Source organism: Pseudophryne corroboree, chromosome 6, assembly GCF_028390025.1.
Source record: "Pseudophryne corroboree isolate aPseCor3 chromosome 6, aPseCor3.hap2, whole genome shotgun sequence".
NCBI lineage: Eukaryota > Metazoa > Chordata > Amphibia > Anura > Myobatrachidae > Pseudophryne > Pseudophryne corroboree.
The window spans coordinates 62616965-62640750 of NC_086449.1; the positions used below are offsets into that span (position 1 = coordinate 62616965).

Genomic DNA, 23786 nt, shown 5'->3' on the forward strand with positions numbered 1-23786 from the left:
ATCCCGGGATCCCGCCGATCCTGATCCCAGGATTGGCCTCCCTAGTGCATATGTACTCTGTAATTGGGCACTGCGGAAGCCTTGTGGCGCCATATAAATAAAGGATAATAATAATAATAATAATATTAATAATAATAATGCCATCTCCTTTTTCAGTATCTCCTGTAACTGCTGCTATCATGAAAAAAACAAAACATACAGAGACCCACTGGTGATGAGGATGAGTTAATAGATACACCAGAGTGAAAACAACATTATTATGATATCTGAACAGGCCTAACAGAATTGCCTAAAATAGTTGCCCCTCTACCACGACTTAAGCTGTTACTGTTAACATCCATATGAATGGTAGATGATTATTTTAATAACAATGTACAAATTAGCATGTCAGACAGTCCCTTTGAATATTGGGAGGGAACATTTTTTGGAGCCCCTTGTACAAACTAGATTTTCATTACTTAAGATGCACATCCTCCAGTGTGTACTCGGAAAGAGTATTGGGGGTAATTCCAAGTTGATCGCAGCAGGAATTTTGTTAGCAATTGGGCAAAACCATGGGGGGTAATTTCAAGTTGATCGCAGCAGGAATTTAGTTAGCAACTGGGCAAAACCGTGTGCACTGCAGGGAGGCAGATTTAACATGTGCAGAGAGAGTTAGATTTGGGTGGGTTATTTTGTTTCTGTGCAGGGTAAATACTGGCTGCTTTATTTTTACACTGCAAATTAGATTGCAGATTGAACACACCACACCCAAATCTAACTCTCTCTGCACATGTTAAATCTGCCTCCCCTGCAGTGCACATGGTTTTGCCCAACTGCTAACAAAATTCCTGCTTTGATCAACTTGGAATTACCCCCATTGAGCGCAGCCAGGAACCTTTTGAGCATTCGGCATAGGGGACTACTTCTTAGTAATGTGGAAAAGTATATGTTCATAAAAATAAATGACAAATTCCACGAGGAAGACCTTGCCCACCAATTACATCAAAGTACAGAAACTTCTGTAATGGTGGATTCCAGTTGGAATGAGCTAATATTGTGTGAGGATGATATTAACTTTGATGAGGAGAGGATGACAAGGACATCTTCCAAATGCAGAGATGATTAACAACACTATTAGCTGTCATAAGTCCATTGGCAGCTTGTTTTGTGGGTTCCAAACAAGCCAAGCACTTGGGCCCTGATTCAGCTTCATACGCTGAAGTGCGGAAATCGCTATTTGGCAATTTCTGCACTTCTGCACGTACGTGAGGACTTAAATTGTGATTACATTCAATCGCTAAGTGCCAGCCGGGGGCAGTGACGGGACAGTGTCATGGCGTTTTGTGGGCGTCGATGCAGCGTTGGAGGGGTGCAGGGGCCCAGACAACAGAGGAGGGGCCCAGACAACAAAGGCGTGTCTGGACCGTTTCCGGGGTGGGCCACAATGGCTGCGTGACATCACATGCAGCTGCTGCGGCCCAAAACATGGTGGCCCTGCATCTGCCTTCGCAACTAGGCTGCAAAGGAAGGGGTCTACCCTAAAATGCAAGCTCTTTGCATTTTAGCAGGGGGACCTAGCATGTGGGGCTTCCTCGCCCTGTGCTGGGTGGCCCCCCGTATGCTAGTGGAAGGAGTTATAGCTTTGCGAATTTTCGCAAATCTACGACTCATGCTTAGGCCCTTAGGCCACAAAAGCAGTTGAAGTACTGATGCTCTTAGTTTGTTAAACTTTGCATGTCCTTTTCAATAGACAACATAAGGGTGGGTGTGATGGCCCAAGGACAATTCCATCTTGCACCACTTTTCTTTTTAGTATGGGCTACATTTTTTTTGGGGGGGGGTGGGGGAAGCATTGTGTTTTTTGCAAAGACAAACATTTGTAATGTTTTTTTCTCTAATACACTACTAATTTGCAACACATTTTTAACCAGGAATATTATGGTACCTCACAAAAAAAAAATAAAAAAAAATAACAGGGACCCTCATTCCGAGTTGTTCGCTCTGTATTTTTCATTGCATCGCAGTGAAATTTCGCTTAGTGCGCATGCGCAATATTCGCACTGCGACTGCGCCAAGTATCTTTGCTATGAAGAAAGTATTTTTACTCACGGCTTTTTCATCGCTCCGGCGATCGTAATGTGATTGACAGGAAATGGGTGTTACTGGGCGGAAACACGGCGTTTTATGGGCGTGTGGCTGAAAACGCTACCGTTTCCGGAAAAAACGCAGGAGTGGCCGGAGAAACGGTGGGAGTGCCTGGGCGAACGCTGGGTGTGTTTGTGACGTCAACCAGGAACGACAAGCACTGAACTGATCGCACAGGCAGAGTAAGTCTGAAGCTACTTTAAAACTGCTACGAGGTTTGTGATCGCAATATTGCGAATACATCGGTCGCACTTTTAAGAAGCTAAGATACACTCCCAGTAGGCGTAGGCTTAGCGTGTGTAACTCTGCTAAATTCGCCTTGCGAGCGATCAACTCGGAATGAGGGCCAGAGTTATGGAGCATGTTTAGTATTATTCAGTAATATGCACAAGATACATTATTCACAACAGTCCAAATGAATGCTTGAAAGCCTGTAGATCATGGTCAAGATGAAAATTTCTGCTTGCCGTCTAGATTAAGGAGAAAAAACATGGTATTATCCCTCATATTCAGACTCTCTGGTGCACCTCATAAATGTACTATGGGGGTGTGGTACACAATTAGGAAGGAGTGGGTAATATGGTTATCAGTCTCCTAATATAAGTTCCCTTGTCACTTAGGCCCTCATTCTGAGTTGATCGCTTGCTAGCTACTTTTTGCAGCCGTGCAAACGCATAGTCGTCGCCCACAGGGGAGTGTATTTTCACTTTGCAAGTGTGTGCAGCTGAGCGGGACGAAATTTTTTTTTGCAGTTTCTGAGTAGCTCTGGACTTACTCAGCTGCTGCGATCACTTCAGTCTTTTTGGTCCCGGAATTGACGTCAGACAATGCCTGGACACGCCTGCATTTTTCCAAACACTCCCAGAAAACGGTCAGTTGACTCCCACAAACGCCTTCTTCCTGTCAATCTCCTTGCGATCGGCTGTGCGCATGGATTCTTCGTTAAATCCATCGCACAGCAACGATACACTTTGTACACGTACGACACGCGTGCACATTGCGGTGCATACGCATGCGCAGTAGTAACCTGTTCGCAGTGAGCGATCAACTCGGAATGACCCCCTTAGTGCAGATCATCCAATGAAATGTCAGGCAAGGAGCCCTCTTCCGCCACATATACTGTATGAAACCATCATTGTTTTCCGGGACTCTAAATGTTTATGGGGTACAGCATATGGGATAGCATGGAACCAATACATTATCTTTGGTAATACAGGTTGAGTATCCCATATCCAAATATTCCGAAATACGCAATATTCCGAAATACGGAATTTTTTGTTTGAGAGTGAGATAGTGAAACCTTTGTTTTCTGATTGCTCAATGTACACAAACTTTGTTTAATACACAAAGCTATTTAAAAAATAATTGTATTAAATGACCTTCAGGCTGTGTGTATAAGGTGTATATGTAACATAATTGAATTGTGTGAATGTACACACACTTTGTTTAATGCACAAAGTTTTTAAAAATAATGGAGGTCATTCCGAGTTGATCACTCGCTGCCGATTTTTGCAGCGCAGCGATCAGGTGAAAAAACAGCATTTCTTTGCATGCTTATGCCCCGCAATGCGCACGCGCAACGTACGGGTACAAAGCCCATTGTGGTTGTGCTCAGGTTCTAGCAAAGTTTTCCTTCGCACTGATGGGCGCAAGAAGATTGACAGGAAGGGGGCGTTTCTGGGTGTCAACTGACCGTTTTCAGGGAGTGGTTACAAAAACGCAGGCATGTCTGGAAAAACGCAGGCGGGTGTATGACATCAAATCTGGACATGAATAGGCTGAAGTGATCGCAAACGCTGAGTAGGTTCAGGGCTACTCAGTAACTGCACAAACTGTTTTTGCAGAGCTCAGCTGCACAAGCGTTCGCACTTCTGCTAAGCTAAAATACACTCCCCAGTTGGCGGCGGCATAGCATTTGCACGGCTGCTAAAACTAGCAAGTAAGCGAACAACTCGGAATGACCCCCATTGGCTAAAATTACCTTCAAGCTGTGTGTATAAGGTGTATATGAAACATAAATGCATTCTATGCTTAGACTTAGGTCCCATCGCCATGATATCTCATTATGGTATGCAATTATTCCAAAATACAGAAAAATCCAATATCCAAAATACCTCTGGTCCCAAGCATTTCAGATAAGGGATACTCAACCTGTAACATAATTTTAAATGCTACTAAATGAAGACTGATATCTCCTACCCTTTCCTGATGATGATGATGATGTTATTGCATCAATAAGGACCTTGCCCATTGGTATATCATACCACATTTGCTGTCTTGCCACTCATTGGTCACTAGTTAATTGATGCTACCACCAGTAAGAACATCTACTTATCTACAAGTACCAATATAGCACTTCTACCTGCTATTCTTATCACTCAGCCCCTTGCATGATGTTGCACCTATACCTTAAATTTGGAATGCAGGATCTAACACAGGGCCAGATTTATCACATGAAACTGGAAAAATTAACTATGTCCATTTAATATCCTAATATGGAGTGTGTTAAAATGTATGTTATATATGGTGTATTACATTTGTGATTCAGAATAAAAATGATCATTATCTTGATACAGGTATTTGTGTGGCCAAGCCTTATGAGATCCTGGTAATGAAGGACTTTTTCATTGACTTGAAACTGCCATATTCTGTGGTGATGAATGAGCAAGTGGAGATCCGAGCCATTCTCTACAACTATGGCAATAGTGACATCAAGGTACGGGCTGGATTGTAGGGTTTATGAGCCACTTGTAATTAATTATAACATAGGTCCAATCATTATTACAGTGTCTGTTACCAAAGTCCTGCATAGGTTATTTTTCCAATCTTGTGGCATTTTCACACGAGTGACACCCTGTGTTTACTGGACATTTCATGTGTTGGCCACAGGTACGATCGGAGCTGCTTTACAATGAGAAATTCTGCAGCCTATCCACAGCTATGTCACCATTCCGACAGACGGTAGAGGTCAGATCCCACTCCTCCTATGCGCTTAGTTTCATCATTGTCCCACTAGAGCTGGGTCTGCATGATGTGGAGGTGAAGGCGTCTGTTTATGAAATGTTTGTGTCTGATGGTGTCCGGAAGAAGCTAAAGGTTGTGGTGAGTATGTGCGCAGATGTTTTTGAAAATACAGGAAAAATAAACATTTCATGAAGTTAATATATCGACGATTGTTACAATTAAAGCTCAAGAGCTCCTTATTACATCTGAAAGTCATTTCCAGATTTTTTATTTAAATACAGCACATACCTGCCAACATTTACATAATTTCCTGGTAGGGCAATGCAATAAATTGGAATTGTAGGCAGGTATGTCATGGATACCATTGGGTATAATAATACTATGGGTTCTCCAGTCCCCACCCGCCCCTCCACTTTCACTTTTCTTGCCACTTTTGCATAGAGTGTTTTTATAGCCATCCTCACCCACATTCCAATAGAGTGGAATGTAGCAAAGCTGACCCATACAATTCATTAACGTTTCATCCAATTATCTCACTCATTTCAATTATCATTTAAACTCTTGGTTTAATAATCAATAGTTATTCTTCTAATATTTACATTTTCTTTGCTATTTTTTTTTGTATTTTTGCAATATGTATGTAGTTTGTTTTTATTGTATAGTACCCTGGACACTTTATGGTGCAATTAAAATAAATTAATAATAATAATAATAATAATAATAATAATAATGATGTCATTTTTTCTAAATTTAGTAATGTCCCTACCTGTTTGGCTTACACAGGATCAGGATTTCATGAGGCAAAATGACACTGGTATACAGTATATTGGGACCTTAAAACCATTACTCGATTTAGGGGGTAATTCAGAGTTGATCGTAGATGTGCTAAATTTAGGGAGCTATCTGCCGCGTTCCGGGTCACAGCAGCTGCATGTGACATCACCCCCAATGGGCCGGACATGCTTCCGTTGTCCGGACCGCGCGCTGCCAACAGTGTTCTAACGCCATTGATACGCCCCCTCCCACCCCGTGACCGCCACTGCCTGTCAATCAGGTAGACGCGATCACAGCCAGTGAGATGCTTTTAGCACCGCACTGGGTGCGCCCGCGTGCGCACTCCGCAAAGTAATTCAGACTGCAGTCTGAATTACCCCCTTAATGTTGATATGCAACTATAGTTCTTGGATACAATATACCCAAAGATAAAAAGTAATGCTAGTGTTGATACAAAGCATTAACAATTGTATTGCATATACATAACCAAATATAATTATAAATTGAATGCAATAAACATAGAAAACAAAAAAATGCAATACAATGATCACATACTGTAATTAGATGATGTTTCTGCAATCCAGTAGAATGTTTATACAAGTATTAGAAACAACTATAATCACTAGTTATCTGACCCTTGTGGATAAAGGTGTACGAGAGTCACTGATATTGCAGTAGGATGTGTCTGATACATGGCATAAAAAAGATGGTAAAAAACCGAGCACACAATATTTTTGTTTTAAATGTCCAACAAATTAATAGCTAAAAAAGCAGAATTTGCAATCCTTTCTTTCGCATGCAGAGGACCGCCCACCCCTGGCCAAGGCCACCCAGCATGCAGAATGGCCTGCTCAGCAGCTGCAACCGCAATTTAACGCCAACCCGACACTGTTCTCCCCGCGCCACCCCCCGCAACCGCAATGGTCCGTCATTCCGTAGTCCTTAAAAAGGAAAATGTATGTCAAGCATACATGTTTAGTCAACCAATTAAGCACCATGATATGTTAATAAATGAATAAAAATGTTACTGGGATCCAGCTCTCACCAACTGTGAGATCTTCCAGGCCTGTGGGAAGAGCCCATGGGGACCAGGGGCAGATTATGAGGGCAACCGCTTTGTAGCCTACAGTGCTGATTCACTGCACCGCACACAGGGGGTTATTCAGAGTTGATCGTAGCAGCAAATTTGTTAGCAGTTGGGCAAAACCATGTGCAGTGCAGGGGGGGGGGAGATATAACATGTGCAGAGAGAGTTAGATTTGGGTGGGGTGTGTTAAAACTGAAATCTAAATTGCAGTATAAAAATAAAGCAGGCAGTATTTACCCTGCACAGAAACAAAATAACCCACCCAAATCTAACTCTCTCTGCACATGTTATATCTGCCCCCCCTGCAGTGCACATGGTTTTGCCCAACTGCTAACAAATTTGCTGCTGCGATCAACTCTGATTTACCCCCACAGTGTTTTATTTTGATTTTTTTGGGGAGGGAACATGGCCATGCCTCCAGGGTTATGGCATACGCTGCTCAGTACCCTAGCCCAGTGGATGTCTCCAGTGCAGAGAAAGGGCTAAGTCAGGTACCCCTGTATTCACACATCTATTTTAAAACCTCTCTTATCAATATTAAAGTTGTAGTTTTGAAATATATCTTCAATGTATCTCCAAAATAATTTCGGACACAGTTCAATTTTAACTGAATCACTTATCATCTACAAGGGGAACTCACTTCTGTATATTCTATTTCAGCCAGAAGGCATTCGTGTTATAACAAGTCTAAAATCAGTGACACTGGAGCCACAGGTCAAAGGCATTGGTAAGCTCTCTCTTTATATGCTTGTTATTCTCAACACAACTTCTTGATAATTATTATAACATTAATATGTCTTCAGAATTATAGTACACACATTTCATGATTGAATAAAGAATATGAAGTAGAGAGGGTCTTGCTCACAAGAGTTTCTCAAGGATTTGTAGATACTGGAGGGAGACTGGAGCGAAGATGGGGAAATAAGAGGTTTTAGCATTTGGCATAGGAGATCCGAAGTTAGGTTAATTTGGCCAAATATGGAGAAATGAACCGAATTGTGCATCTCTAATCTATATAAGTTCTAACCAGACCTGTAGCCAACAGTCATACCGTAATGCACAGATCCCATTTTTGGGGGGCACTGAGTATTTAGGGATGCAGTCACCTGCAGCCTTGTTTGACTAACTTGCACAATTATCACATCCACACTAATGTGACAACTTCAGACAGCTGGTAAAGTCCTACAAATCTGATGCCATAATAATGGAGATGTACACACTTCCGCTCTGTCAGTACCGCTCTGTCACTCAATTATGGCTACTTTCCAGGTTATAGACCAACTGAGCCTTTCCTTGTGTAGCCTTACTGCCCTGTTTGATTATTGCAATAGTCTTCTTACCGGTCTTGCCAAAAAAGACTATCACCAATACATTCCATTCTGAATGCAGCTGCAAAGCAAATCTTCCTTGCCATTTGGCAAAGGGTTTATAGGATTGAAGAAAGAAAACTGTTTTAGGGGCATACCTAAATGCTGGAAAATTAGAGGCAAGTCTTGTTAGCCATAGGACGATGCTTGAGAAAGTGGCATAGGAGATATAGGAGGTGTTAATTGGCAAAACAAAATGGGATGGGGAGAGTTTGAATGGAAATGAGAATGGAAATGGTTTTAGAAGAGGGCTTTATAGGTGAGTGAGAGGAGTTAGAATTTGATCCTGTGCGAAACAGTTAACCAATGGCAGGGCTGTAACTAGGGGGGGATAAGGGGGCATGTGCCCTGGGTGCAGGATTTGAGGGGGCGCCAAGGGGTTACAGAGGAGCAGGATTTGTTTTTGGTTTTTTTAACTGGCAGTGTTGTGCTGCTCCAGTGAGACAGTAGACAGCTCCCAGGACAATGTATCTGACACACCTGTCTGTCCGCAGCTGGCTCCGATGCTGTGCGGGTGAGCTCCAGTACCTGGGATCTCTCCTATCTCGGCTTCTGTCTTAAATGCTCTTCTTTGCCGTGCAGTCCTGCGACTAGCGTGTGGTGTACCGTACAAGCTATAGAAGTGCACTGTGTTAGCAGTATCACCTCCGCTTTGCCTCCCAGATGTGAGATTTGACGTAGCTTATTGGGGGTGTAGTACAGTGATACAGTGTACCATATAGGTTATGTAGTGTAGTAATGTATTGCAGTATATAGGAGCATGTAGTGCACTGATGTAGTGTAGCATATAAGGGGATGTAGTGTAGTGATGTAGTGTAGCATATAGGGTATTTAGTGTAGTTCATAGGGGCATGTAGTGTAGTGATGTAGTTCAGCGTGTAGGAGATGTAGTATAGTGATGTAGTGCAGTGGATAGGGGAATATAGTGCATTGATGAAGTGTTATAATATAGTGCAATGTATGGGGACACACAGTGGAGCATGTAGTTGAACACGCTCGTGGGGAATGTAACACATAGGGCATTTGAGGCACATAGGGGAATATTGTCCGGTAGTATCCCCTTTTTTCAAAATTTTTGATAATCTGATAATTTTAGTCTGATAGGGTTTGTTTTTTGTTTCGTGCTTTGTATTTTTTTGGGGGAGGGCGCCAAATTACTGCCTTGCCCCGGGTGACGAAAATCCTAGTTTTGGCTCTGCTAATGGAGTAACTGGAAGAGTGGTCTATGATGAGAGAGGAAAAGTAAATGGGCAGCAGGGTTAAGGATGAACACAAAAGTCAAGTGTTCCTGTTTAGAAGAAACTCTATATACAGTATGAGCAACAACTTTGGGATAAATACCAGCTGCAGCTGCATGTTTCTCCATTACATTTTCCACTGTTTTCTAAACAAGTAAAAACAAGAACATGTGAAGAACATAAAGCCAAAGTGTGGTCTCATGCCCAGCAATACTTTTCCCAATATGTACTCTTATAACTACATATTGGATAAAATCTTGATCTGGTTTACTCTTAGTCTCCATTCTAGGACCCATTTGTAGTACTATAGTATGCATAAAACAGCCTTAAAGGTGCCCAGCACATGTCCACCTCATGGATTTCCTGAGATTTAAGCTGTTGTCATGGTCAAAGGATCAACTCAGGGTTGGTTTCAAAGTAGCAAAAGAAGTCTCCTACATTCCGCCCCAACATGCTTAAAAGTACAGTAAATCTTTATACAGGGTGATGTAGGGCCAGATCCTGGAAGCATTACAGAGATGGAAAAGTAGATCTTGACCATGGTGGGTGATCACCACAAGCAAATTTAAGCTGCACCCCTTTTGTGAAATGCATTACATACATATTTTGTTTGTTGATTACAGAGATGGAATTGACAGGAATTGCATGGGTACAGAGTGTAGGAAAGGAAATAAATGTAATCTCCTTATGCTTCATTCAATGTATTTAATTTACTTGTATCAAAATGTTTACCTAATTACCTAATCATCAATGCCATATGGGGAACACTGCATACCTGGATTTTTCCCATCACATACAGTATTTTATAGTTCTTGGTGTTTGCTCCTCACAGATGGAGTGCAACAAGAGATCATTGGTCCAATGAGTGCAAAGAATGTTGTACCTGGGACTCGTGTTGAAACATTTGTGACCGTTCAAGGTAATGTAAAAGCATTGGTGACAAAACATTACATATGTAACACCTTATACATTTTTGGGTACATCTTAGCACTGGGCCTTTGGCTGATGGAAACTAGTTCTTTGGGCTCTAATAATATTGGTTGAACTACTATTAAACTGTAACTGCATATATAGGATTCTACAGTGCCCTCCCCCCTTCCCCCTCAGTAAAACCATTCACCACCAGTGAGCCAGCGAATCTTCTCTGGTGGTGGCAGTTACTTCCTATTAGGCGTCTTATCTTCTAATCAAACTCCAGATAGGAAGTCCCTGACCAACATCAGCAGAGAGATCACTTTCAATGGGAAGCCACTCTAAACATTTCCATCAGCCCTACCTGGCTTCTAGTGGCTGCAGCCAATGTAGCTCTTAGGAGCATGTGTTTGTGTGCATTCATCGGTTGTGGTCCCTGTTGGATCCATTGTGCATGTGCAATGTACTTGGCAGGCACAGAACAGTAAGGAACCCTGCTCACGTAAAAGGGAAAGAGCTGCCACTGATTGTAACAGTACAATAATATGTTCACTTATTCCTGCACTACAATTGGTCAAACCGATGTGTACTTATACACCTACTATTTTTGCCCCACATGGAGCGAGATGCATGGTGTCTCTTTAAGCTCCTTTAGAGGCTCTGGAACTTTGTGCTTTTTTCTGGAGTTAGCATATTATTTACATTCTATCTGTATCCAAAGTGTCTTATAGTGTGCTAGGCAGTTAAGATTAGTATTTATGTTGCAAAGGAATTAGTATAAAGTCACAGGTTTACCACAACAAAGTGCCAGCACCCAGAGGCATCACTGACCTCTTTTGTACCTGGTGCGACAGGGGGCATGGCTTCGCAGGGCAACTCGCTATAGGGGTGTGTGGCTAAGTGCCCCGACCCACATGTTCGTCACTCCAGGGGTCCGGGAGCTGTGGCCTGCCCCCAGAGACTGGCGTGTCTGCAGTGCCAGCTCCTGCATGGTGATAGAAGCTGGGTTGCTGTTCCTAATGTTACAATGCAGCACCCGGCTCCATTCACTGAGCAGGAGCCGGCACTTTGGTGTCACCCCTCGGCAGATGACACCCGGTGTGGGCCGCACCCCTCGCACCCACCCTGTGATGCCACTGCCAGCACCAGTGGTCAGAGTACACATGTATTTTTATTTTATCACATCAGTGATACCAATTTGATAAAATTTTGTACAAAAGTACAAGGTCATGGCGTGACTTAAAGTCTATTTGGACTATTTGGTGTGATCTGAGGATAAGTGTATATGGACACATTCATGGCTATTTTGGGGCCAGAACGCCGTTCCTGAAGGTCTTTTCTAAAATGATGTCATCAGGAATGTTATTCCGGGATGTCTGCAGCCTAGCCTGCCCTGCTGTTGCCGCCATCACCGCTGCCGCCGCTTCCCATTTCTGATGTGAGGAGAGCGCAGCACATGTCTCTCCTACCCCTCACTGTGTCACTGTCTTCAGCGGCCATTTAAAATGTGGCTTGGCCATCAGCCAATGAGAGCTCATGGGCCGCCTTCTGATTGGCTGCCAGCCCACGAGCTTTGACTGGCTCACATGCCGGCGCCATATTTTAAATGGCCATCGGAGACGGGACACAGTGAGGGGCGGGACAGGTGTGAGTTGCGCTTTCCTCCCAACAGGCTCAGGAAGCTGTGGCAGCAGTTACAGCAGGAGGAGCAGCAGTGATAGCAGTAGCAAGAAGGAGGAGCGGTATCAGCTGGAGGAGTGGCAGCAGGGCCATTGTGTAACTGGTACAGCTAAGAGGCATTGTGTAACTGGCACTGCTAGGGGGCATTGTATAACTGGCACAGCTGAGGGGCTTTGTGTAAATGACACTGCTGGGGGCATTGTGTAACTGGCACTACTGGGGGCATTGTGTAACTGGCACTGATGGGGGACATTGTGTATCTGGCACTTCTGTAAGCATTGTGTATCTGGCACTACTGGGGCATTGTGTAACTGTCACTACTGGGGCTATTGGGGAATTTTTGTATCTGGCACTGCTGGGGGCATTATGTGAATATATGGCACTGCTAAGGGTATTATGTGTATATACTGCACTTCTGGGGGCATTGTGTATCTGGCATTACTGGGGCAATTTGTAACTGGCACTGATGGGGGCATTATGTGTATATATGGCACTGCTGAGGGCATTATGTGTATATATGGCACTGCTGAGGGCATTATGTGAATATATCGCACTGCTGAGGATATTATGTTTATATACGGCACAGCAAGGGGCATTATGTGTTAAAAAAGTTTATGCACCAATTTATGCCCCACCTCTCTAGTAGCTCCACCCAAATCACCACTCACTTCTGCCTTGCCCACAGTTCCTGAACCTTTTTTTCTACAAAATTAGCACTGGACACATCTATATAAGAAATTAGCTGTTTGGTTTGTATTGGTTTGGAATGGTTTTGACCTGGATCTGTTATTGGTTATCCGGCTATTGGTGGTCATTCCGAGTTGTTCACTAGCTGTTTTCGTTCGCATTGCAGCGATTAGGCAAAAAAGCAGCACTTCTGCGGATGCATATGCGGCGCAATGCGCACGCGCGATATACTTTCACAACAGCCGTAGTGCTTTCACACAAGGTCTAACAAAGCTTTTCAGTCGTTTCTAGGTGTGAACTGACCGTTTTCAGGAAGTGTGCTGAAAAACGCAGGTGTGTCAGATACAAACACAGGCATGCCAGGGAAAACGCAAGCATGGCTGGCCGAACGCAGGGCGTGTTTGTGACGTCAAAACAGGAACTATATGGTCTGAAGTGATCGCAAGCTAGAAGTAGGTCTGCAGCTACTCAGAAACTGCTTGAAAATATTTTGGTGCCACTCTGCGATCCTTTCATTCGCACTTCTGCTAAGCTAAGATACACTCCCAGAGGGCGTCAGCTTAGCGTTTGCACAGCTGCTAAAAGCAGCTAGCGAGCGAACAACTCGGAATGAGGGCCCTTGTGTGTTCTGGATAGCCAATAAGAAAGATCTGAACTTAGAATAATTTGGTGAAATATGGAGAAATCAATCAAACTGTGCATCTCTAATCTATATACAGTACCATCAAACCATACCTGTAGCCAATGTGATCACACACACTCATACCATATTGCACAGATCCCATTTTTGGTGGGCACTGAGTATTTAAGGATGCAGTCACCTGCAAGGCAACAATTTATCAACAAGATAAATACTTAGGTGCTTTATATGGGTAGTTTATCTATCATCTCTCCTTCAAACCATACAATCAGCACCTCTCACGAACCGGCCATTTTCATCTAAAAAATATTTCCACGATCAGACCCTTTCTGACCCAGGATGCTACTAAGACTCTTATCCACTCACTGATCATCTCCAGAGTGGACTACTGTAATTTCCTCCTGACTGGCATACCTGACAAATACCTTTCTCCACTCCAATCTATCCTCAATGCTGCTGCCCGGATCATCGTCCTCGCCAAACGCACTACGTCCACCTCTCCTCTCTTACTAGACCTTCACTGGCTCCCCTTCCCTTTCAGAATCCATTTCAAGCTTCTCACACTCGCTTACAAAGCCCTCACCCACTCCTCTCCCATCTGCATCTCTGACCTTATCTCCCTTTACACTCCCCCCCCATCCTATTCGCTCTAGTAATGCACGCCGACTCTCCTGCCTACGGATTACTTCCTACCACTCCTACCTCCAAGATTTTTAACGTGCTGCACCACTTCTCTGGAATTCCCTACCTCTCCCCCTCAGACTCTCCACCTCTCTACAAAACTTAAAACGGGCTCTCAAGACCCACTTCTTCACCAAACCCAGCCAAATCTCATCCTAACCCTCTGTTCCACGCTCTCTATGTACCCCATCTATCCTTCCTTACTTTTAATAATCTTCAACTGCACCAAATCCAGCAGTCTTCTGCCACCTGATACTTATTCCAGTGTCATCTGCTGATGTAACTATGTTTATTTACCCTGTACTTGTCCTATACTGTCATCAACTGTAAGTTGCTGTTTTACTGTTTGATTATTTGTTTATGTACTCTGTAATTGGGTGCTGCGAAACCCTTGTGGCGCCATATAAAAAAAGGATAATAATAAAAATAATCTGCTGCTTGTCTGAGTTGCGCAATGATCCCATCTCCAATAATGGGACAACATCTGGTGGCTGGTAAAGTCTTACAATCTGTAAGCATGTGAGTTCATAATAATGGAGATGTAGACACTTGCGATCTGTCAGTACCACTCTGTCACTCAATTATGGCTACTTTCCAGGTTATAGACCAACTGAGCCTTTCCTTGTTACTGCCCTGTTTGATTATTGCAATAGTCTTCTTACCGGTTTTGCCAAAAAGACTCTCACCACTAAAATCCATTCTGAATGCCGCTGCAAGGCTAATCTTCCTCGCTAGACATTCATTGCCTCCGGATCCACTCTTTCGACCCTCCATTGGTAACCTGTATTCTATCATATTCAATAATTACTCACACACAATGCTATTAACCAAACTACACCAATGTACATATCTTTGCTTATCACAAAATAATTCCACACCCAACCTCTTCGCTCTTCACAAGATCTATGTCACTCAACCGCACTCATTATTCATTCCCATTCATGATTGCAAGACTTTCTTTGGGACGCACCCATTCCGTGGAATACCCTCCCATGAATGGGAGGGCATTCAACAGTAAGTCTCCAAACCTTCAAGCGTTCCCTGAAAACTCCCCTCTTCAGCAAAGCTTATAAAATTATGGAACCGCCCGCATATCCTTCATAAAGTTTCCTATCCAATTGCATCCCCACTGTGCAGTCCAAATGTCCTCACATATTTTATCTTTATTCACTTTCCCATCCTCCTGACCCCAGGCCAACATTTTTATGTGACTATTGCATACAGCCCACCAAGAGTCTCTGTAATTTGGTGGACCATTATGCAATAACTAACATCCATCCTTGTGAATCCAGAGCCGGCCCTAGCTAATTTAATACCCTAGGCAAAATTTTGTCTGGTGCCCCCTAGCACCGCCGCTAGTTCTGCATCTGACCCAGCAACATTCAGGTAGTGGGGCCCACCGGGTGGTTACCCTGTGGGCCAATTCAACCCTGCATAATGCCACACAGTAGGGCCCATAATACACATAATTCCACACAGTAATGCACCTTACGCATATACCCCACATTAGTAATGCCCATTATACACATAATGCCACACAGTAATGCCCCTTACACATATGCCCCACAATTGTAATGCCCAAAGTACACATAATTCCACACAATAATGCACTTGACACATATGCCCCACATAAGTAATGCTAGTAGCTTTTTTTTTATCAAACTTATGACTGTATTTTGTAAGATGGGGTGGCAGGATGGGTGTGTGTGTGTGCTTGCGCTCACACCCGTTAAAGGGGCACCACAGGGTATGCCATCCTTTGAAAGCCTCACCCTATATTTTCGCTTGCTCATTGGAAACAGATAGCAGCAATGTCCAGATACTGCCACAGTTGCTGGTTATACAAAACGACCAGTATCAAACATGTAGCAACGGTCCATTCTCTTCACTGTTCAGTGTGTTTGCTGGTTGTTAGGCACCGGGGTCCGCAATGTCCGCGCGGCCCGGCGCCTAGCAACTAGGGACGCCGTGCGTGTTTAGCCGCCGGCTCCCTAGCAACGCTAGACGCCGGGTGCGGTGAGCCGCCCGGACCCTAGCAACGGGGACGCCACGGGCGGACCGCGTTCCCCGTTGCAGGGTCAAGTTACACACGCACACACACTTGTCTTCTGGCCGTGCAGCAAGGCAGCTGCACGGCATTGATACCAATCAGGCTCTGAACAGCTGATTGGAGGACCCCCTGCTAAATACCTTCTCAGTGCTTCTCTCAGACGCTGGTAATAGCTTCCTGCATGCTGCTTTGGTTTGCTGAGAGTCTGTTCCAGTCCTGCTGTATCCGGTCATTCCTGTCCTCAGAAGTCCTGTATCCGGGAGTTGTCATCTCTTCCCAGGAAGTCGTTTGGTTCCCAGTAGTCCTGACTGATCACCTTTGAATATCGAGTGGTGTTTCGTGAGTTGCGGCTCTGCCGTGTGTTGCGGCTCAGCCGCTTTATCTTTATAGATTCTGTCTTTGGAGCATTTGCGGAGGGTTCCGCTTCCACAAGTCCTCTCTGGAACTCGGCGGTAGGAGAAGTGGACAAGTGGATATTTTGGTTGTCCTTTTCCCTGGCGGTTTTTCCGCACATATTCTAGTTTTAAATTAGCTTGTAGCCCCTGGCCTGGTTGTTTAGTCAGAGGGCCCCTTGTTATCACCCTGTCTTGGATTTCCCTTTGTCTCTCATTAAGACCTGGGGGGGCATCGGAGTTAGGCAGACATAATCCGCCCTTCAAACGTGGCTGCCATGGGCTCAAGCAACCATAGTCTTGCAGGGGATTTCTGACAGCACGGGCGAGACAACGGAGTTAGGGCGCAAGGGGCTATTTTCCATTCCCGCTCCCTTCCCCAGCATTATGTTCCAGTGCTCCGGTCCTCGCAATAAGATCTCCTCAGACCAGAGTGCTGGAATCATAACACTGGTGTCCGTTACTCCCAGCAGCTGCATGCCCTTTATTTTATACTGTGGGAGCAATATGCTCTGCCCTCCAGTCTGACATGTCTGAAAGTCACGTTGCACTGATGTTTTATATAGAAATTGTGCAACGCAACTTACTGACCATGTTACAGTACTGGATGGCAGGGGAATTTTACAGCATGGACTGACTAGGAAATAAAGTGTGGGGAGAACACTGCCCATGTTATGTCCCTGCAGACACCTGGGGGTTTGCACAGGGAAAAGAGACACATACAGGATGGCAGGCCCCCCTTTCCCATGTGCACAAGCAGTATAGGTGATGTCAGATTTATGTGAAGCAGTCTTCAAAAATACACATGTGGTATCATAAGGAGCCATCTAGTAATAACCTTATATAGGCAGTGAAAATGTCACATGTTCAGGAATTGCAGTTACCAGGTTTCTTCTGTCTAATGTCTCACAAGTCAGGGGCATTCAAGCATGTCGGAGGGAGTTTAACAAACTTTAAGGGAAAGTGTGCATTCTATTTGACAAATGTAAACAACAGGGTATACAAGTACTGATTGAATACATTTGAAAAGTAACAGTTAGTTTGCAGACTGTCCCTCCTAGCATGAGATACTGCAGGGACATGCTTGGATGCCCCTAGACATGCTTGAATGCCCCAGGCAAATGCCTAGCATGCCTATAGCTAAGGCCGGCTCTGTTTGTATCAATGTTTCTTTCCCTATATAATGTAAGCTTGCAAACAGGGCCTTACTACCTCTGTGTCTCTCTGTTATTATCCAGTTTTGTTTTATCACTGTTGTTTCCAATTGTAAAGCTCAACAGAATTTGCTGCGCTATCTAAAGGCCCATACACACTTGACGATGCACACATCGTTAACGACCATCGTTAACGACTTCCCTTGAACTTCCCTTGAACAGCTGAGCAAATGACATGGGCATACACACTACCAACGACCAAAGACGAAAGACCAAAGACGAAAGACCAAAGACCATAGACCATTCATCGTTGAAGCATCCAAGCTGAACAGTTTATTAAAATAATAAGCTGGGAACAGGGCTGGTGAACAGTGGCTTGGTCGTTGGTCGTTGGTCTTTCACACCATACACATTCAACGACGTCTCTGGTCGGTAACGACCATAGTGGAAATTGAGCATACATGCTCCACAGATAAGCAAGGGTCGTTAACGTCCCGCGAGCCGCGCATCGGTGGTTGTCGGTGTTAGGGTCTCCTGCCCTGTGCTGCCACGTCGTCATGGCAACCGGGAGACAAGTGCTAGTGGAGTAACCTGAGCGCAGCTGATACTCCAGTTCGGGTCTTTTGCTGTGCAGTGGTTACAGGCAGGGGATCCGGTGCTGGTTTTTGTGCTCACAGTCTGTGAGGTCTGAGTGGGGCGTGGACAGCACCTGCTTTATAAGGCCTCTTCTCAGATTAAGCAGATGCTGCTGAATCTTTGTTGGTTGGTCAGTTCCTGAGAGTTAGCCAGTACTGTGTAGCTTTGTATTTGTTATTGCTTACTGCAAATAGGCCTGGAGATTTGGTACTACACTCTGCCAATCCAGACCTAGCAGTAAGACTGGAGTCAGTCGTTTAGCCTGCTGAAGTTCTTTTGCTATTCTGTGAACCCAGCAGGTTTGTGGCTGTACTTTCAGACCTGCATGCTTAATCCTCTCTCACTGTGCAGGGCGTCCATGTGTCAGTTTAGTGGCAGGAAGCTGAACCTGTGCCCTGCAAGTGAGAAATAGGATTGTGGAGACTCTCCTTGTGTCTACTATTCCATCTCTGACCAAGGAGTTTGCTGCCACACCCGTTGGTAACCCTTTAGGGTTTTGCTGTTGCCCTTAGCAACAGCATTTCGGGTTCTCTACGTATTAAAACACAACATCTTGCTTTTTCCATCTGAGCATTTGTAATACTAGGGAGACACCCAGTTTCTTAGCCTCTGGGCTTATCTGTTCACTTTGTGTTGGTTTTGTTACCCTATCACTTTCTGTGTACGTGATGTCATATTTCCCAGTCTGTCTGTTAGTTCATTTGTTTTGCATCCCTCTCTGTTCAGACACCAGTACATTCCTGCAGGCACTGGTGTGCATAACATATTCAGCAGCCCAATACTCCTGTTGAAATTTTGTGGGAATATGGAGCATACCCCTCAAAATACGTTGCAACAGGTGGTCGATCAGGTGCAGGTCCTGACTCGTCAATTTAGTGATTTGTCCATTAAAATGCACACCTCCCAGGCCGCTGGCGGAGCTCCCGCAGCAGCAGCACCTTCAGGGGTTAAGGAGCCGAAAGTAAATCTTCCGGATCGTTTTTCTGGAGATTGCTCGCAGTTCTTTTGTTTCAAGGAGAGCTGCAAGCTATATTTCCAGCTTAGGCCTCAGTCTTCTGGGTCAGAGATTCAGCGGGTGGGCATAGTGATTTCCTTGCTACAAGGAGACCCACAGGTCTGGGCATATGGGTTGCAGCCTGACTGTCCGTCGCTTAAAAGTGTTGATGCTTTTTTTACGGCACTGGGCATGTTGTATGATGACCCTGACAAGACGGCCTCAGCCGAGGCTCAGATTTCGATCCTTAAGCAAGGGCGAAGGCCAGTTGAGGTTTACTGTACGGAGTTTCGGAGGTTGGCCCATGATACCCAGTGGAATGACCCAGCCCTGAGACACCAGTACCGAAGAGGTCTTTCTAACCAGATAAAAGACCAACTGGTACAATATCCCTTGCCTGATAGCTTGGATCAGCTCATGCAGTTATCCATCCGGGTTGATAGACGGCTGAGAGAGCGTAGGCTTGAAAGGGAGACCGAGGTTTCCTTCTTTCCCAAGGGAACCTCAGACTCTGAGGAATTTTCCGAGGAGCCTATGCAGATTGGGGCTACCCGCCTCTCCTCGCGTGAGAAGACGCGGAGGAGACAGCAGGGGTTGTGTTTGTACTGTGGGAATAAGGGTCATGTGGTAGTATCATGCCCAGAAAAGCCGGAAAACTTCAGGGCCTGAGGGTGATGGGAAATATCCTGTCAGGCCAGAAGTCAGAATTTCCCAAGAAGACTTTTATCATTCCGGTGACCTTGAAGATCCTCGGTCAAACTGTCAAGACTGAGGCCTTTGTGGACAGTGGGGCCGACGGGGTTTTTATGGACCGCCAATTCGCCCTGAAACACTCTGTTTCCTTAGTACCCTTGGCGTCGGAAATTGAAATTTGTGGGTTAAACGGGGAACCATTATCCCAGGGTAAAATTACCTCTTGCACTAGCCAGATTTCTTTGTTTATTGGAGCCACACACTCTGAAAAATTGTCCTTTTATGTGACTGTCTGTACTTTTGCCCCAATGGTGTTGGGGTTACCCTGGTTAAGGGCCCACAATCCTCAATTTGACTGGGTCTCTGGGGAGATTCTTAGTTGGGGTACTGATTGTTTCAGGAGTTGCTTGAGCCTTCCAGTCAGGCTCTCGCAGCTAAGTTTGCCAGGATTGCCAGGGTGTTATGCAGATTTTGCGGACGTGTTCTCCAAAAAAGTTGCAGAGGTACTACCTCCCCATCGCCCCTATGACTGTGCCATTAATTTGTTGCCGAATGCTAAGCTTCCCAAGAGCAGGTTGTACTCCCTGTCACGTCCTGAGACTCAGGCTATGGCAGAGTACATTCAGGAGAACTTGGCTAAGGGATTTATCAGACCTTCACAGTCTCCAGTTGGGTCGGGGTTCTTCTTCATGGGTAAAAAGGATGGTTCATTGCGACCCTGCATCGACTTCAGGGAATTGAACCGTATCACGATTAAAAACTCATACCCACTGCCTCTCATTTCGGTCTTGTTTGACCAGCTTCGTACTGCCACCATTTTTTCTAAGATTGACCTACGCGGTGCGTACAATCTAATCCGAATAAGAGAGGGGGATGAATGGAAGACTGCCTTTAATACTCACTCAGGGCATTATGAATATTTGGTGATGCCTTTTGGGCTCTGTAATGCCCCGGCAGTCTTCCAGGATTTCATGAACGATGTGCTCAGGGAATATTTGGATAGATTCTTGGTCGTATACTTAGATGACATCCTAATCTTCTCCCATTCCCTGGAGGAACATCGGAAGCATGTACGCTTAGTCCTCCAGAAACTCAGAGACCACCGGCTTGGGGCGAAGCTGGAGAAGTGCGAATTTGAAGTTCAGCAAATCGCATTTCTAGGATATATTATCTCCCCAGAAGGTTTCCAAATGGAGGGTTCCAAGGTACAGGCAGTCCTGGATTGGGTGCAGCCCACTAGTTTGAAGGCGCTTCAGCGTTTCCTGGGCTTTGCAAATTTTTATAGACGATTTATCGCTGGATTTTCGTCTATAGTGGTGCCCTTGGTGGCACTCACTAAGAAAGGGGCGGATGTTGCTCACTGGTCTCGTGAGGCCAAATCGGCTTTTGCCCGTCTCAAAAGGGCATTTGTCTCGGCCAAAGTGCTGCGACACCCAGATCCAGAGCGTCCTTTTGTGGTGGAGGTGGATGCCTCTGAGATGGGTATTGGGGCAGTGCTCTCTCAGATGGGAGTGTCTGATAATCGCCTTCATCCCTGTGCTTACTTTTCCCGTAAATTTTCGCCTGCCGAGATGAATTATGACGTGGGTAACCGGGAATTGTTGGCTATTAAGGATGCACTCGAGGAGTGGAGACACTGGCTTGAGGGGGCTAAGTTTGTGGTCTCAATTCTCACCGACCATAAGAATTTGACATATTTAGAGTCAGCAAAGCGTCTCAATGCCAGGCAGGCACGATGGGCTTTGTTTTTTGCTCGCTTTAATTTTTTGATAACATATCGCCCTGGGTCAAAAAACATCAAGGCTGATGCGCTCTCGCGGAGTTTTGCTCCAATCCAAGAGACCACCGAGGAGCCGTTGCCCATTGTGTCCCCCTCATGTATTAAAGTGGGCATTACCCAGGACCTCTTGTCATTAGTCCTTAGAGCACAGGAGCAGGCTCCTCCAGACCTTCCGGTAGGTCTTTTGTTTGTGCCTCCTAGGTTAAGACAGCGAGTGTTCCTGGAATTCCATGCCAAGAAGTCGGCAGGTCACCCGGGTATTGCCAGAACTCGGGAGTTGCTATCTAGGGCGGTGTGGTGGCCCTCGGTGGCTAAGGATGTGGATCAGTGGGTTCGGGCATGTGACATCTGTGCCCGAAATAAGACTCCTAGAGGGGTTCCTGTTGGCCCATTGCATCCACTCTCTATTCCATCTAAGCCATGGACCCAAATTTCAATGGATTTTGTGGTGGACTTGCCCAAATCCTCGGGGATGACAGCCATCTGGGTTGTCGTTGACAGGTTTTCGAAGATGGCGCACTTCGTTCCACTGGTTGGGCTGCCATCGGCCAGACGCCTGTCTGAATTATTTATGCTGCATGTTGTGCGTCTCCACGGGTTGCCACTTGATGTGGTCTCTGACCGCGGATCCCAGTTTGTGGCCAAATTCTGGAGGGCATTTTGTTCCGATCTCCAGATTTCTGTCAGCTTGTCTTCAGGCTACCATCCGCAGTCTAATGGGCAGACTGAAAGGGTGAACCAGTCCTTGGAGCAGTTCCTCAGGTGTTATGTCTCCAAGTGTCAGACTGACTGGGTTGCTCATCTGTCCATGGCGGAGTTTGCCTATAACAACGCGGCTCACTCTGCTACAGGGATCTCTCCTTTCCTTTGTGTGTATGGGCATCATCCTAAGGCCAATTCTTTTGACCCCCTGGACTCCACGCCTGGTGGTTCCTCTGTCGTTTCGGTCCTTAGAGGTATTTGGAGGAAAGTGAAGAAAGCCCTTGTGTCTGTGTCATTAGTGACCAAAAGGGTTTTTGATAAGCGGAAAAGACCCTGCAGCTTCAAATTAGGAGACTTCGTCTGGTTGTCTACCAAGAATTTGAAGTTGAGACAGCCATCTCATAAGTTAGGCCCCCGGTTCATCGGCCCTTATAAGATCACCAGGGTTATCAATCCAGTGGCATTTCAGTTAGATCTGCCGCGTTCTTTGGGTATCAATAAAACATTTCATTGTTCCCTTTTAAAACGGGCGATTAGTAATCCTTCTTCCAGAGGAAGACCTTCCCCTCTTCTGATACGTGGCCAGAGGGAGTTTGTTGTTGAAAGGATTCTTGACTCCAAGATGGTTCGGGGTCGGCTGTCATTTTTGGTGCACTGGAAGGGGTATGGCCCGGAGGAGCGGTCGTGGGTGCGCAGTTGTGATCTTCATGCCCCCAGACTGATACGCTCTTTCTTCTCGCAGTTCCCCGATAAACCCGGTGGTAGGGGTTCTTTGACCCCTCGTCAGAGGGGGGGTACTGTTAGGGTCTCCTGCCCTGTGCTGCCACGTCGTCATGGCAACCGGGAGACAAGTGCTAGTGGAGTAACCTGAGCGCAGCTGATACTCCAGTTCGGGTCTTTTGCTGTGCAGTGGTTACAGGCAGGGGATCCGGTGCTGGTTTTTGTGCTCACAGTCTGTGAGGTCTGAGTGGGGCGTGGACAGCACCTGCTTTATAAGGCCTCTTCTCAGATTAAGCAGATGCTGCTGAATCTTTGTTGGTTGGTCAGTTCCTGAGAGTTAGCCAGTACTGTGTAGCTTTGTATTTGTTATTGCTTACTGCAAATAGGCCTGGAGATTTGGTACTACACTCTGCCAATCCAGACCTAGCAGTAAGACTGGAGTCAGTCGTTTAGCCTGCTGAAGTTCTTTTGCTATTCTGTGAACCCAGCAGGTTTGTGGCTGTACTTT

General features: G+C 45.4%; 1 protein-coding gene across 1 annotated transcript in view; it reads left to right on the forward strand.

Moving 5' to 3' along the window:
• The window catches only part of LOC134936140 (A.superbus venom factor 1-like), a 251373-nt gene that overhangs the window by 146242 nt on the left and 81345 nt on the right, over positions 1 to 23786 (forward strand). The window contains exons 20-23 of the mRNA XM_063931057.1: positions 4704 to 4843; positions 5017 to 5229; positions 7613 to 7679; positions 10390 to 10476. Coding sequence (XP_063787127.1) covers positions 4704 to 4843; positions 5017 to 5229; positions 7613 to 7679; positions 10390 to 10476 — 507 coding nt within the window. The remainder of the gene's footprint in view (positions 1 to 4703; positions 4844 to 5016; positions 5230 to 7612; positions 7680 to 10389; positions 10477 to 23786) is intronic.